At 42.7% G+C, this 13,097-nt stretch overlaps 1 protein-coding gene across 5 annotated transcripts in view; it reads right to left on the bottom strand.

Moving 5' to 3' along the window:
- Positions 1-13,097, bottom strand: part of COL9A1 (collagen type IX alpha 1 chain) — an 86,989-nt gene that overhangs the window by 64,746 nt on the left and 9,146 nt on the right. Inside the window, exons 2-7 of one of the 5 annotated variants that reach the window (XM_053603468.1) lie at positions 5,257-5,340; positions 4,912-5,159; positions 4,506-4,526; positions 3,021-3,095; positions 2,641-2,676; positions 2,445-2,507 (exon numbers count right to left, since the gene is read on the bottom strand). In XM_053603468.1, coding sequence (XP_053459443.1) covers positions 2,445-2,507; positions 2,641-2,676; positions 3,021-3,095; positions 4,506-4,526; positions 4,912-5,142 — 426 coding nt within the window. In that variant the 5' untranslated portion in view covers positions 5,143-5,159; positions 5,257-5,340. Of the gene's footprint in view, positions 1-2,444; positions 2,508-2,640; positions 2,677-3,020; positions 3,096-4,505; positions 4,527-4,586; positions 5,160-5,256; positions 5,341-13,097 lie in introns of those variants that run through there. The other 4 variants (XM_053603467.1, XM_053603470.1, XM_053603471.1 and 1 more) reach the window with 4 other exon arrangements.

Here is a 13,097-nt window from a genome sequence, read left to right as displayed (position 1 = left end):
TGATTATTCATCAATTAAGAATCTTATTTCTGGGCGGCGCCTGTGGCTCAGTGAGTAGGGCGCCGGCCCCATATGCCGAGGGTGGCGGGTTCGGACCCAGCCCCGGCCAAACTGCAACAACAACAACAAAAAAAAAATAGCCGGGCGTTGTGGCGGGCGCCTGTAGTCCCAGCTGCTCGGGAGGCTGAGGCAAGAGAATCGCGTAAGCCCAAGAGTTAGAGGTTGCTGTGAGTCGTGTGAGGCCACGGCACTCTACCCGAGGGCGGTACAGTGAGACTCTGTCTCTACAAAAAAAAAAAAAAAAAGAATCTTATTTCTATCTGCGTGAGGCAGAAGTTCCTGGAGAGTTTAAAAATCACAGATCTGGATTCTTTCACTACTTTAGCTACTAAATACCTCTATGTCCCTGGGAAAACTACTTGTCCTCATAATTATTGGTTTGTGTTTTTTTTTTTTTTTAATCTGTGGAAAATAATATTAGACCAATCTGCTTTCCAGGTTATATAAGGTTAAAAGAAATATTAATAATTATTATAGTAATGCTTGAGCAAAGGGCTCATAAAAATGCAAATAACATAGCTAATTTTTCCCTTACATCTAGGAGGCATGTAAAATACTGCACATACATGGATTTTTTCCTTTTTTCTCTCTAACTCTTTTTCTTCTGCTTTCCTCCTCTGTTCTGGGAGTCTGACTCATGAGTTTCTCCCTGAGGCCTTTTCTCCCTTGGACTTTTTCAGGTCCAAGTTTAATGATCTAAGAAGGCTTACTCTTTGCATCTTTTAATATTTGAAATCTAGTTTGTGCTGGACTGTAAGACTGTAAATACAGACCCCACCCCCAAATTACTTGCAATTGTTTTATATTGTACTTCTAAAAAATATCAAAGAACTTCCATTTGTTTATCCAAAATTTCTGTTAAAGTGGGAAATTATAAGGAAAACCCAAGGATTCTCTCTATGACATTAGAGTATAAGGTAAGAAAGAATTTGTGAAATAGGCTACAAAAGCACCACTAAATTGAGGGACAGATGAATCTAGTCCTCTGTTTGAAATTATATTGCAGCTCAACAGCAAGATAAGACCTCAGATGACCAGTTTATGCTTTAACTATCCCCCAATTATTTTCATTTAATCAGAATTTTTATTTTCACCCAAACTATAATAAGTCTAGTAGTTGAAGTTTCAAAAGAATACAGAAGTAAATTCACCTGTATTGGGCTACTAGTTTATATAGTGGCCTGGTATTTATCAGATTCATTTATTATGGTATGACAAAGCCAAGTAATTCTCAATGTTTCAAAGTAGAGATCTGTTGCCAACAAGTTACATAATTTTAGTTTGTATTATCCAAATATTACTTTGATATTCAGTTTCTGTTATCCAAATATTAGTCCTTGGGTACTTCACACACTGCCACTTTGCATACACAGAAAGTTAACTAGAGGCTTTGAAATATAAAACAAAGCTGATCTCCTAAAGCACATCTTCATTATGGTAATCTTGACACAGAAAGTATGTCTTAACAACAGCTAAAATGCAGCTACTTATTTTTCTCTCAAGATAAAGAATCTGACTTAACCTCTAGTCAAAATTCCTGGAGTTATAAATGTAGGTTTTCAGGTGCTTTCGTTCATTTAGAAAAGTCTTTAGTTTTTGGAAAACACAGAAAAGTATTAACTTGAAGGATAACTTGAGGGGTGCCCCATGACATCTTATCTAAGAACAGATTCCATTTCTTACTTAGCTGGACACTGCAGAGACAAAATTAAGAAAGTCTGTGTAGCACCTCGTTAAGTATTAGCAGAACGCATAGAATGCACTTTCCTTGGACAAAATATCATTTAGCGTTAAGTTTACCACATCACTCAGCACCTAAACTTCCTTCTCATGGGCATAGGGAGTGGAGGTGGGTAAATTGGAAAACGTTGCTGATTCCCAATCTTCAAGCAACCCTAGCCAGCTTCTTTCTGTCTGTAATGCCAGTCAACAAAACACTACAGAAAGAGGAAAAACCAGTTTTGAATTTCCTAGTCAATGTGTGCTGAGCTCTTCCCCATTCTTGCCCACCCCCACATATCTATCTCCACTTCCATTTAGCACATCTTTCTTTTTATATTTCTTAGGATTTAGGGGTGCTCTGCCCCTTCCTCTGCCTGTCATCTCTTTTTCTAAATTGATCAGGTGAGTGCCAACGAAGGGGGGAGGGGAGACCACCTGCTCCAGCCCCAGCCCCAGCTCCAGCCCCAGCCCCAGCCCCAGCCCCAGCTCCAGCCCACCTCTTACCCCCAGGGCCAGCAGCTGGGCTGAGTGCTCCTGAGGGGAGCGGGGAGTGGGCTGTTAGAGACAGGAAGCAGGTATCCTTCCTTCCTTCCTTTCTGAGAGGAGGAAATGCCAGCTGTATGCCTGAATCTCCTTCCCCTCCCCAGCCCCAGCCCACTCACGTCAGCGCCTGGCGTGCCCGGCTTGCCCGGAGCTCCCGGCTTGCCCGGCTCTCCCACAGGACCCTGAGCAGTGGGGGAGAGGGAGGGGACGAGATAGGGAGAGAAAAAAATGCAAAGTTGAGATCCTTCTACACACGTAGCTGCAGACACACGTCCAAGGAACAGAAGTGGGGCGTGACCGCGCTGATGGACTTACCTGAGGGCCTGGGGGACCCTTTGGGCCTCGGTCACCCTGCAGGGATAGAAGGAGGGCGGAGTCTGAGTGAGAGAGGCTAGGAACACCCCCCACCCCACCCCCCAAATCCCACCGAGTTCACCACAGGCACCGGGGACCAGAACCGGGTAAAGGCTGAAAGGTGGGGAATCATGACCAACAGGGATGACCGGACACGTCTATCTCCAAATCCCCAGGCACCTAGAACCCCACCCGCAACTCTCACCCCCGTCCAATCCTGCCTTTAGGGGATAGCAGGTAGGGGCATCCTCGCCCTCCCTCCCTAAAAATCCACAGGAGCTGCTGGACAGAGAGCAGGAAAGAGCCAACTGGGAACAGGGGCGCTGGAGATAGAAACTTACATCGATGCCATCAATGCCGGGAACGCCCGGGGGCCCTGGAGGCCCGGGGGGACCCTGCTCACCCGGGGGACCTCTCTGCCAAAAACAGCAGGCTTGGGTTAGTGAACAAGCAGCAGCTGGACACAGTGTCCTGCGTCCCCGCCTCCACGCTATAACCATGATAATGTTGCCTCCCTGCGGATGCCAGGGCCTTGAACCCCAGAAACCCAAGGTAAAACCGTGGCTCAGACTTGCCAGCCGGCGCAGGGTTGGGCCGATGTGTTCTGCAAGAGGTGAACTGTGGGGTCAGGGCAGGAAGGAGGCCCCTCCGCTGGGGGAGGCTTCACTGGGCCTCTCCTCTAGGGAGTGCAGTAAGTTGGACAGGCATTGTGGAAAAGGGAGGGACTGAGGTCTTTTTTCCCCCAGAGGGATTTAAAAATAAAAATTGGGGTCATTTAATACCTTGATTTCATCAGGTCAATGTTTTGGCCAGAATGAAACAGTGGAGAATGGAGAGGCTCCACGCCTGGTCACTACGGACTGGCTTGTAAATCTTTCTGTGTGCAGGAAGGGGGCAGGGGGACGTTCTCGGGAAGATTTGGGAGGAGAGGGTAGGACAGCTGTGAACCCAGCACCTGGCCTCATGTCGGTGACATTCCCTGGCATGAGGTCTTTGCACCTCACTTCAGAACTACACCAAACTTCAGACTGACCCGGGGGTGTGACCCTTGGATAGCTGGCTAATAGCTGGGCTTAATGGGACTAGAGGTCATGCTGGCCTCTGAAACGGTATGAACGTTGCTTAGGGAATACGAGTCTTTTTTTGCCTCTGAATTAAAAAAAAAGGAAAAAAGAAAGAAGAAAGACTCTTTCATCAAGGAAAACTTTGTTTTTCTAAACTCGAAGGACAGGTTACAATGGGGTCTTTGTAAGGGAAACCTCAAACCTCAGCTGGGTTTACCCACCCACCCCGGTCCTCCCAGCTTGCCTGGGAGGAGACACGGGGCCTTTACGAAGTTGCTGAAATTCTGATGGGAGCCAGGGCCGCCCGGTTCCAACCCGGGAGCCGCCGGCTCTACCAGCAGGACTCCGGCCTTAGTGCAGCCACCACGGGTGGGAGGACACAGAGAGGAGGCTGGCCTGAATTCCCACCTTCTCCAGTAAGGCCGGCTCTTGACAATGACAAGGCGGTGGGACAGGGGCGGAGGCTGGGGGGTGAGAGGCAGGCTAAAAATTAAACCTCGGTCTCTAGTCCCCCGTTACCTTCAGCGCCACACCCTTCATTGTTAGCGTCCAAGTGGAGGAGTAGGCGCCCTTTCCCAGACCAAGAGATGGTTTAGGGCCCGACTCCCAGGTAGGGGCTGCAGGTGCTCGAGGCCGGAGGCAGCGCGAGTCTGAGAGCCCAGAGGATGCTCCGCGCCTTCCCCGCAGCTCCCCCGACGGCTGCGCCCCAGCCTTCCCATGTGTGCGCTTGGAAAATACAAACATTTCTCACCCCCAGCTTACCTCATCGGTGGTCTGGCTGGGCTGCAGAAGAAAAGGTGGGAGAACGTGAGAAAGACACCTTCAAAATGTCACACAACTTACTTGAGCTGCACACAAGCAGAGCCCTGACAGCAGCAGCCCGAGGGCCCCGCGGTCCCGCGCCGTCCAGGTCATGCCCGCCGCCCTCTGCTAACGCCCCGGCCAGGCTCTGCGGCCAGTCCACCCGCTAGGCTTCCCGGTCGCCACTCGCGTAAAATGGCACTTGGACCCGCAGAAAGGTGCGCCCGAGAAACTTTGCAAAGGTGGCGGGGCCTAGGAGACACACGTTTGTTCCTCTGGTTTATGAATGGGCCTGGAGAGGGTCCCAGGGATTGGAGGAGAGCTAGCCGGCGGGAGGACGGATAGGATGACAGCAGTCTCACTTAACCCTTTCTCCGCAGCCGGGGCTGGAGAGGCCTGAGAGGGCAGCTCTGCCTGCGCCCCACCTGCCCAAGCATCCGCTGGCGGTCCTCCGAGCCTCCCCAGTGGCCTGTGCCAGTACTGACGAGTAGATGGCAAGTGTTCTTGAAGAGTTGGGGAAGGGAGGGTTATAGCCACCAACGGTGGTCGCTACCAGCCACGCTGGTACCCGTGCTGCCTGAACGCTTGTCTGGTCCATACAGCAAAGCACTGGCTCTTTAGGGAAAGAAAGTGGGGAGTGGGGAGGTGGAAGGTTGATGACGGGGAGATGGGTGAGCAGAAGAGGCCTTTGCAGGTGGTCGAGGGGACTCACGGTTATTCTGGCTGGCAGCTCATGGCAAGTTTCCCTCCTGGGTCGCAGGGGGTCGCAATGAATCAGCATCCATTGAAGTTCAAACTGCAAAAAGACAGCAGACAGTTAAAGTTCTTTTGGAAAACAGAAACTGATCATTTTAAGAGAGATGAATCTGTGTGATTAGAGACAAACTGGAACTGATGGAGCTCCTTGGCCCTGGCTTTTCCTTGAATGCAAATTTACTGTTGGAAATGGACTGGAAGCCCTTCCCAAGTTTCTCTGACAATTGGATGTAGATGTCTTCATCTTTGATATACTCCAGCATAGCCCTAGCCAGTAAACAGACCACCAGCTCCAACTTTCTATTTCTGTTCTCACCAAAATTGTCAGGTAGATCCTACCAAAATAAGGCGCAGAAAGAACAAGGAACTGTCCAAGACACAAGCCAAAAAGTGTCAGAGTTGGAACCCAGGCAAAGTGAACTCCACAGGCAATACATGATCCAAATTTTTAGATGGGAGATTAAAGACACCAAAAGCAAAAAAAAAAAAAAAAATGTGGCAACCAGGAAGACAAGTAGAAGACAGAAAATTCAAATAAAAAGAAGAAAGATCCAAGGTAAAGAAAAAGAAAGGGAAATTTAAGACTTGGAGCAGGAGTGCAGAAGATTACAAGTATTTTTTTAATTTATTTAATTTTACTCATTGGTTGAAAAGATAAAAATTTCTAGACACTTGAAATCCAAATATATCCTGATAACTTCTTACATTTTTAGCAAGTGTTAAGGGAGAAAGAAGAAGATATCAGGAAAGGAACAGAGCAAAGGATGAGTTGCCAAGTCGGAATCTGAAAAGAATCTTAAGCAACAAGGCAAAAAAATAAAAAATAAAAATGTCACATCCCACAGGAAGCCTGCAGCTGTGTGCCATTTCTTGCTTGATATTTCAAAGTGGATCCTTATTTTTTTGGTCAGTATAGTCTACCAGCGTTATGCAAATGTCTGGCTAAGGATCCAGCCCCACATCTAAATACTCTCTTTTGGTTCATCCAATAGTGATTTCCATTCCATCCCACCTGCCCAATGGATTCTACATCTGCTCAACCTAGAGATCAGAGTGAAGAGTGAAGTTAGGTATGTTTTTTCCCACTGTTTTAGAATCATCCAGAGTTGAGATTACTGAATGGAAGATCAAAATTGGAGAGAATGAAGTCTTCCCCTTCCACTCACAAAAAAGGGGAAGTTAGACAAAAAGAAGATTTGGCTAACCAGAAAACCTATATTCTTTGCTTAAACAGTTCATTAAAATTACTCATTGTGAATGTGAAGTAATCTATTAAGCTGTTTTCTGAAAAATGTAATTCCCTGTAGATAAATTGGTACACCTGTTTAAATATGCAAGTTGCAATTGTGACATGGGATAATGGGGAAATGAAATGTAATTCATCTGTGAATACAGGCTGGGTTGTTCAGAGTGCCACATAGATCAAGGGTTTCTGAACACATCTGCACATCCACATAAACACCACCTACGCACTAATAATCATCTATACGACAACCATTTTTTGGCATGCAATATAAATTCCAATTTGCATGCTAATTATTTTGAGGAAAGATTGGCAGGATGCCTTGGTAAAAGTCACTTTCACTACACAGCTAAAATGCTGCTTTCCATGTGTTTCTCATTTTTATACCTGAAATCATTTGTCTTTTTGAATACTCACTGACAAAATATGTGACAAATGTTTCAATTTAATCCTTCAGTAACATTTTTGAAGTCCCAGTATAAGCTAAAGAAACATTCCAAAAAAACCCAAAAGTATTCCCCATTCCACAATGAGATTATGACTTGTAAGACTTGATAAAAAATATATAATTAGAGAAATAAGTGTTTTTAAAAAAATTCTACTAGACAGAACATAAAATTCCTTAACAAAATTCATCCTTCTCAACATGAAATACTTCTTCATGGTCTCCAGGGAAACCGAGTGTAAGGGGGCTTTATACCTGCCCAGATTTGGCATTAGCCAATTCTTTTCTATAGTGCAACACTGAGGTATAATTCCATTCTCAAGGTTGGAGTGATGTCCAGCTGATGACACACTTAAGCAAGGAATTTGGGGCCCCAACTCTCTACTTTTTAATAGGATTAATGATTTCTACTATTTTACTAGGTTGTTGAGGGGGTTAAAATGGTATTTAAAACCTTTATACGAATTAAACAAAAACTAATAGCAGACAGCTGTCTTTTCCTCCCGAGAGAAAATTTGAATGACAAACTGTGAGACCTGGCTCAATATTAATGAGATTGACACAGGCTTGATTTTTGTGAACGGAATTATGATTAAATTTTACAAACACACAAAAATACCTAAAAACTAGCTCTTGAAAGAGGAATAGGACAGAAGTTTCATGAAGCTTTTGTCTTCAGTGGCAACAAAGATTTAAAGACATGTTTGAATTCTCAGATTTCAAACTTCCTTTCATTTTAATGATAAAATGTTGGTTTCCACCATCACAACAGACTTCATCCAAGTAAAGCTTTCTGGTTGCTGAGCAGAAGGCTCTGAGCTGCCTCAAAATTATAAATCTCCAGCTCTTTGCAAACTAAGCCATACAGCAGTTCCAGACATAGTGCCAGGGACGTGGTTACACGGGTGACACTCATCTGGATCACACCAAAGGCTGGAGCAGAATGGTGAAGGGAAAAAGCGGAAGATTTGGAGTTAGCAGACCTGGTCTATAATCATTTATTTATTCAACATGTTTTTATGTAACACATTCATGTGCTTTGAGATAAACACTATAAAAGACATAAAAATGCCTATTCTATATTCCGTATCTAAGCCAAAAATGCTTTTGATGATAAATACTATAGCAGTTGAGATGAAGGAAATATTTTTCTGGCTAAGGTCATCAAGGAAAAGATTATATAACATGTAACATGTGAGTAGAGCCCTGAAGCCCCCTTAAAGTCCCCACTTCTGCCTTCATAAGCAGAGATAGGGAGGGTAAAGTTAGGGTTCCAAACAAAGTGGGGTAACAACAACGGGGCACAAAAGTGGGAAAGTGGTACATGGAAAAGAGACCAGAGTTACTGGGGCAAAGTAGATAGCAGATTTTCTTTTCACCTTGCATTCTAGGCTTAGGCATTTGAATAATATTGTGTAGACTATTATTAAATTATCATTAAAAGATTTTTTGCAAGGGATAGAGATGGGGAAAGGTGACCTGGTACAGAAGGTCATCTCAAGGAGATTCATTTGGTCATAAATGCCTGATCTTTTCAGTCAAAAGGAGGCTAATACACCAAAGCGTTAAACCCTGAACTATGATGGGGTATCTTGAGTTATCTGCCAACTAAAAAAATAAAAAACCTCCCTTCATTTCACATCCCTCTTCAGCTGCCATCTTATTATCTGTTCCCCTTTATAAAAAAAAAAATAAAAAAACTCAAAAGAGTTGTCTATATTAATTATTTCAACTCCTCTCCTCATTTTCTCTTAAATCCTTTCCAATAAGACTTTCATTTCCATCACTCCACTGGATCTTTTCTCACGGTCTCTAAACCCAGTCCTCACTTTATTTGACCTATCCTCAGGACCCAAGTCAATTTCTTATTTCATCCTCTTTGAAATATTTTTCAGGGAACCACTATTCTCAGACTCTTTCCAACACAACAGATTCCTCCTTAATTTCTTTTGAAAAATCTTCTTCAACTCAGCAACCTTTAAATGTTGGTTATTTCAGGACTCAGTCCTAAAACTCCTCCATTACACTAATCTCTTGGTGATTTCACGTCTTTAAATCCCATACATATGTTAACAATTCCCAGAGCTCTCTTCCCAGCTGGACCTGTCTCTTGAACTCCAGAAGCACATACCTCGCTCGCTGCTCAGCATCTTCACTGAGATGTGTAACAATGAGCAAGCTCCTGGTCACACTCACATGTCCTAAGTCAGCTCCTGATTTCCTCTTTAATTCCTGCACGTCCCACAGTCATATCAGTAAATGACAACTCTACACTTCTAGTTACTCATGCCAAAAATATTAGTGTAATCCTTGATTCTTCTTTTTCTATTACATCCCAAATTCTGTTTGCTTCACTCTCAAAATATATGGGGATTTGATGACATTTTCACCACTTCCATCACTACCATCCTGTTCCAAACCAAGACCAATTCTGCCTGAATTATTGCAGTAGCTCTTAAGATCTCCTTGGCCCTAAGTGCTTCGATTCTTCTCATCCCCCTATGATATATTATCAACCTAGCAGTTGAAGAGATCCTTTCAAACTATGAGAACACGTTGCTCACCTGTCCAAAACCATCTGATAGCTGCCCATCTCACACAGCACGAAAGCCAAACGTGCGACCATAACTTCCTACCCCATCCCCATCATGCTACCCCGCGGGACTCACTGCCTCCTTCCCCGTCTCCTTCCAGCCACACTGGTGCCCACGTGGTCCTCAAGCTTAAGAAAACACCAAGATCAGTCCGTTGTCTCACTGTTCTCTCTTCTTGGAATCCTCCTCCCCAGATATCCACATGTTAATTCCCCCAACTCCTTCACCGATACGTTAAAATATTTTTCCAATTTCCCATTTCATTTTTCCCATGGCATTTATGACCACCTGGCCTACTTCACATGAACTCATTTATTCATCATGTCCGTCTCCTCTCCCCAGAATCTACACTACAAAACAGCATTAATTCCTGTTTTCTCCTCCACCTAAAATAAGTCCTACAACTTAGAAGATGTTTAATAAATAGTTGTTGAATGTTAATGAATGAATACATAGGCAGGAATAAAAGACACGGTGATAAAAGAATTAACAGTATTTGCTTCTGGTTTGATGATGTTTGGAGCAAACCCCTGAGCCTTTCTGGGTTTCGGTTTCTTCATGTTATAAACTGAGTGATTTGGATTAGATGTGCTCAAAATTTCCTCCAGCACTGAAAGCCCATGATTCCGCTGATACCACATCATAACCAAAGTAACTAACCAGACAGAGATTAACATGAACAAAGATTTCTTTATGATCTTAGCCCATATACATTTTTATAGAAACATAAAAACTAATAGCTCTGTTTTTTATTGCAATAATATAGGTACAGCTGAGGCCAGTAAAAAAAATTTAGTGTTTTCAATTTTTGATTAAAAGTAAATTTAACCACCAGTTAGTTTTTATCCTAGTTATCCACCACCTCTTCCCCCAACCCCAGCTCCTTCTCTGTTAGCAGCTCTGATTTTTAAATGTTCTCACTTCATCGCCACCTAGTGGAAAACCCAGCTGATGTTAATATGGTCCGTAAGGCAGTGAGTCAGGTTTCAGCTCCAAAAAAATTTCTTTTGACACTCAGCATTCAAAAATATTTTGATCAAATCAAGTTTTGTAAAAATTATCTCCTATGGATATGCATAGACAAGACTGCCATTTCTTTTTGCTAATTTAATATTTCCAAGCGAAAGTATTTGTAAAATGCATGCTTCTCAAAACAATAGGTAAAGCTAATAGTTTAGATATTACATATAACAGATATTATGCATCCCTTAAATCAAAACTTTCCTACAATGTATCTCAAATACCAGAAATAATATTAACAACAACCTCATAATTTATTTTTTCCATTATATAATTCATATAACTTTCATTCTATCTACATTTAGAGGTTGGTATGATTTCCTAGAGAAAAAAGAAAATCACCAATGGTTTTTGCCAGCTCTCGCATTTTCTATGAATCTAATAAAAATAAACAAAGAGCAATACATTATAAAATTCACTTTTACAAGCATTAAATCTGTCCAATTAATCACATTTCATATCGGTTTATTTGGAACATGCATAAATACAAAGATGGATGGCTTAAACCATATATTTGTATAGCCACATAAACTTTTATCTTCCCTCAAACAAGCCCAAACTCCCAGTGTACATCTCTGAAAAGGGAGAAAGGCCAACTTTGTTTTCTAATAGAGCTGTACCAAATAACTCTCCTCCTCAGCAATCACGCTGACAACAGACAATAAAGAATCTGTCATAAAATAACATGTTTTTATGGGATGCTGCCAGGAAATCAAGCTTTGCAATAGGATAGATGGCACCATCCTAAAATATTGGCACAAAGGAGATAGAAAATATGGGATTTATTGCTTTAAAATCGAACTAACAATGTATTACAGCAGTGCATTGGGAAAAAATATAAAATGCTCTGAGTCCGCTAAATAACCATGAATGATGAGAAGGTGTTTGAGTTGTAGAGCATGCGGGCAGCATGCAGGCAAGCCTTATGAAAACCTTTTAAAATTGGCTTCCATTTCCATTTAAAAAAGGGAAAGAGACAAAAGATATAGTATAGGCCAGGTAAAATCACAAACAAGCACAAGCTAAGTGAGTCTTTTAGCGCTAGTGATCCATCAAATGTTGCTTTCAACTGCATTTCTTTTTTTTTTTTTTTTTGTAGAGACAGAGTCTCACTGTACCGCCCTCCGGTAGAGTGCCATGGCGTCACACGGCTCACAGCAACCTCTAACTCTTGGGCTTACGCGATTCTCTTGCCTCAGCCTCCCGAGTAGCTGGGACTACAGGCGCCCGCCACAACGCCCGGCTATTTTTCTGTTGCAGTTTGGCCGGGGCTGGGTTTGAACCCGCCACCCTCGGCATATGGGGCCGGCGCCCTACTCACTGAGCCACAGGCGCCGCCTCAACTGCATTTCTTACTATGCAGTTCTGAGGGCTACCTTTTGACACATCTGACACTATCTTTAGAAGGGACATCTTGCTTTTGATTTATTTACTAAAGAAAAGCAAGGGTCATCCCCGAAAAGAAGTATTCAGTTAATGTCAAAGATTAGAATAAATCCAATGACATGATAAAAACTTGAAAAATGCAGTGATTTATGGTTTTCTTGCTATCCTTTCATGCTACCTCATTTTAATTTATAATTTCTTACACAGTAATGTGGAATATTTGCTGTGTCCAAATGAAGAGAAGGATGAGCGGTTGGCACAGTTCTTCTACCTCTCGGAACATGTGCACATCACTGCACGTCACTCTCTAAGATCTCAAAGGGACAGGTAATCATTGTTGATGCTCAGTAATTGCCACCAACTTCAGTGAGACGTCCAACATAATAGTCCATAAAACAGAGCAAGGGATGTAGGGACAACGCGTGGACACTTGGGCTTTGTCTGTGGACTCATATGAGTACTTGGCTCTCTTTAGTTTTGAAAAGTGAGGAATGGTGTAGCAAGAAGCTTGAAAAGAATTGATACCTATAGCAATTTCCAAATGAAAGTCCCTTTTCCTGGAACATTGGACCTCATCTTCTCCTGGATCACTTATTCGTCCCCAGGCCTCTTCTCAAGCATCACATCCTTCAGGAAATATTTTTGACTTTCTACTCTCACCTCTCCCTGTCCTGATCCTAGTGAGAAGCTTTCCCCTGTGCCTCTTGGCAAACAGGACTTGTTGCTATCATGGTTTTTATCATGTTATATTGTGATTATTTACTTACTTATCTCAATTCCTTATTCTCAATAAACCCAAGAAGACAAAGGCTATGATTTATTTGACTTTGTGTACCCCGTATCTTTACAGCCAATGAAAGTTTTCTAAGTGAATAAAAAAATAAGATTAGCATCTGAGGACATGTTTTATATTGTACGATCTTCCTTCTTTCTATTTTTTAACATTTGTTTTTCCTGTGAAGTAAATTCTGAAGACAAATCACAAATGCCTCCCAAAATAAGAATAATGATCTGCTTTATAAGGAAACATAAGTGGCTGCACCTATCTTTTCAATCATTTCTCAAAGGAAAACTAGCTCAAATAGCAGAAAGTAAGATACATTAGAAAT

Source organism: Nycticebus coucang, chromosome 9, assembly GCF_027406575.1.
Source record: "Nycticebus coucang isolate mNycCou1 chromosome 9, mNycCou1.pri, whole genome shotgun sequence".
Taxonomy (NCBI): domain Eukaryota; kingdom Metazoa; phylum Chordata; class Mammalia; order Primates; family Lorisidae; genus Nycticebus; species Nycticebus coucang.
This window is presented reverse-complemented; position numbering and strand designations above follow the sequence as displayed.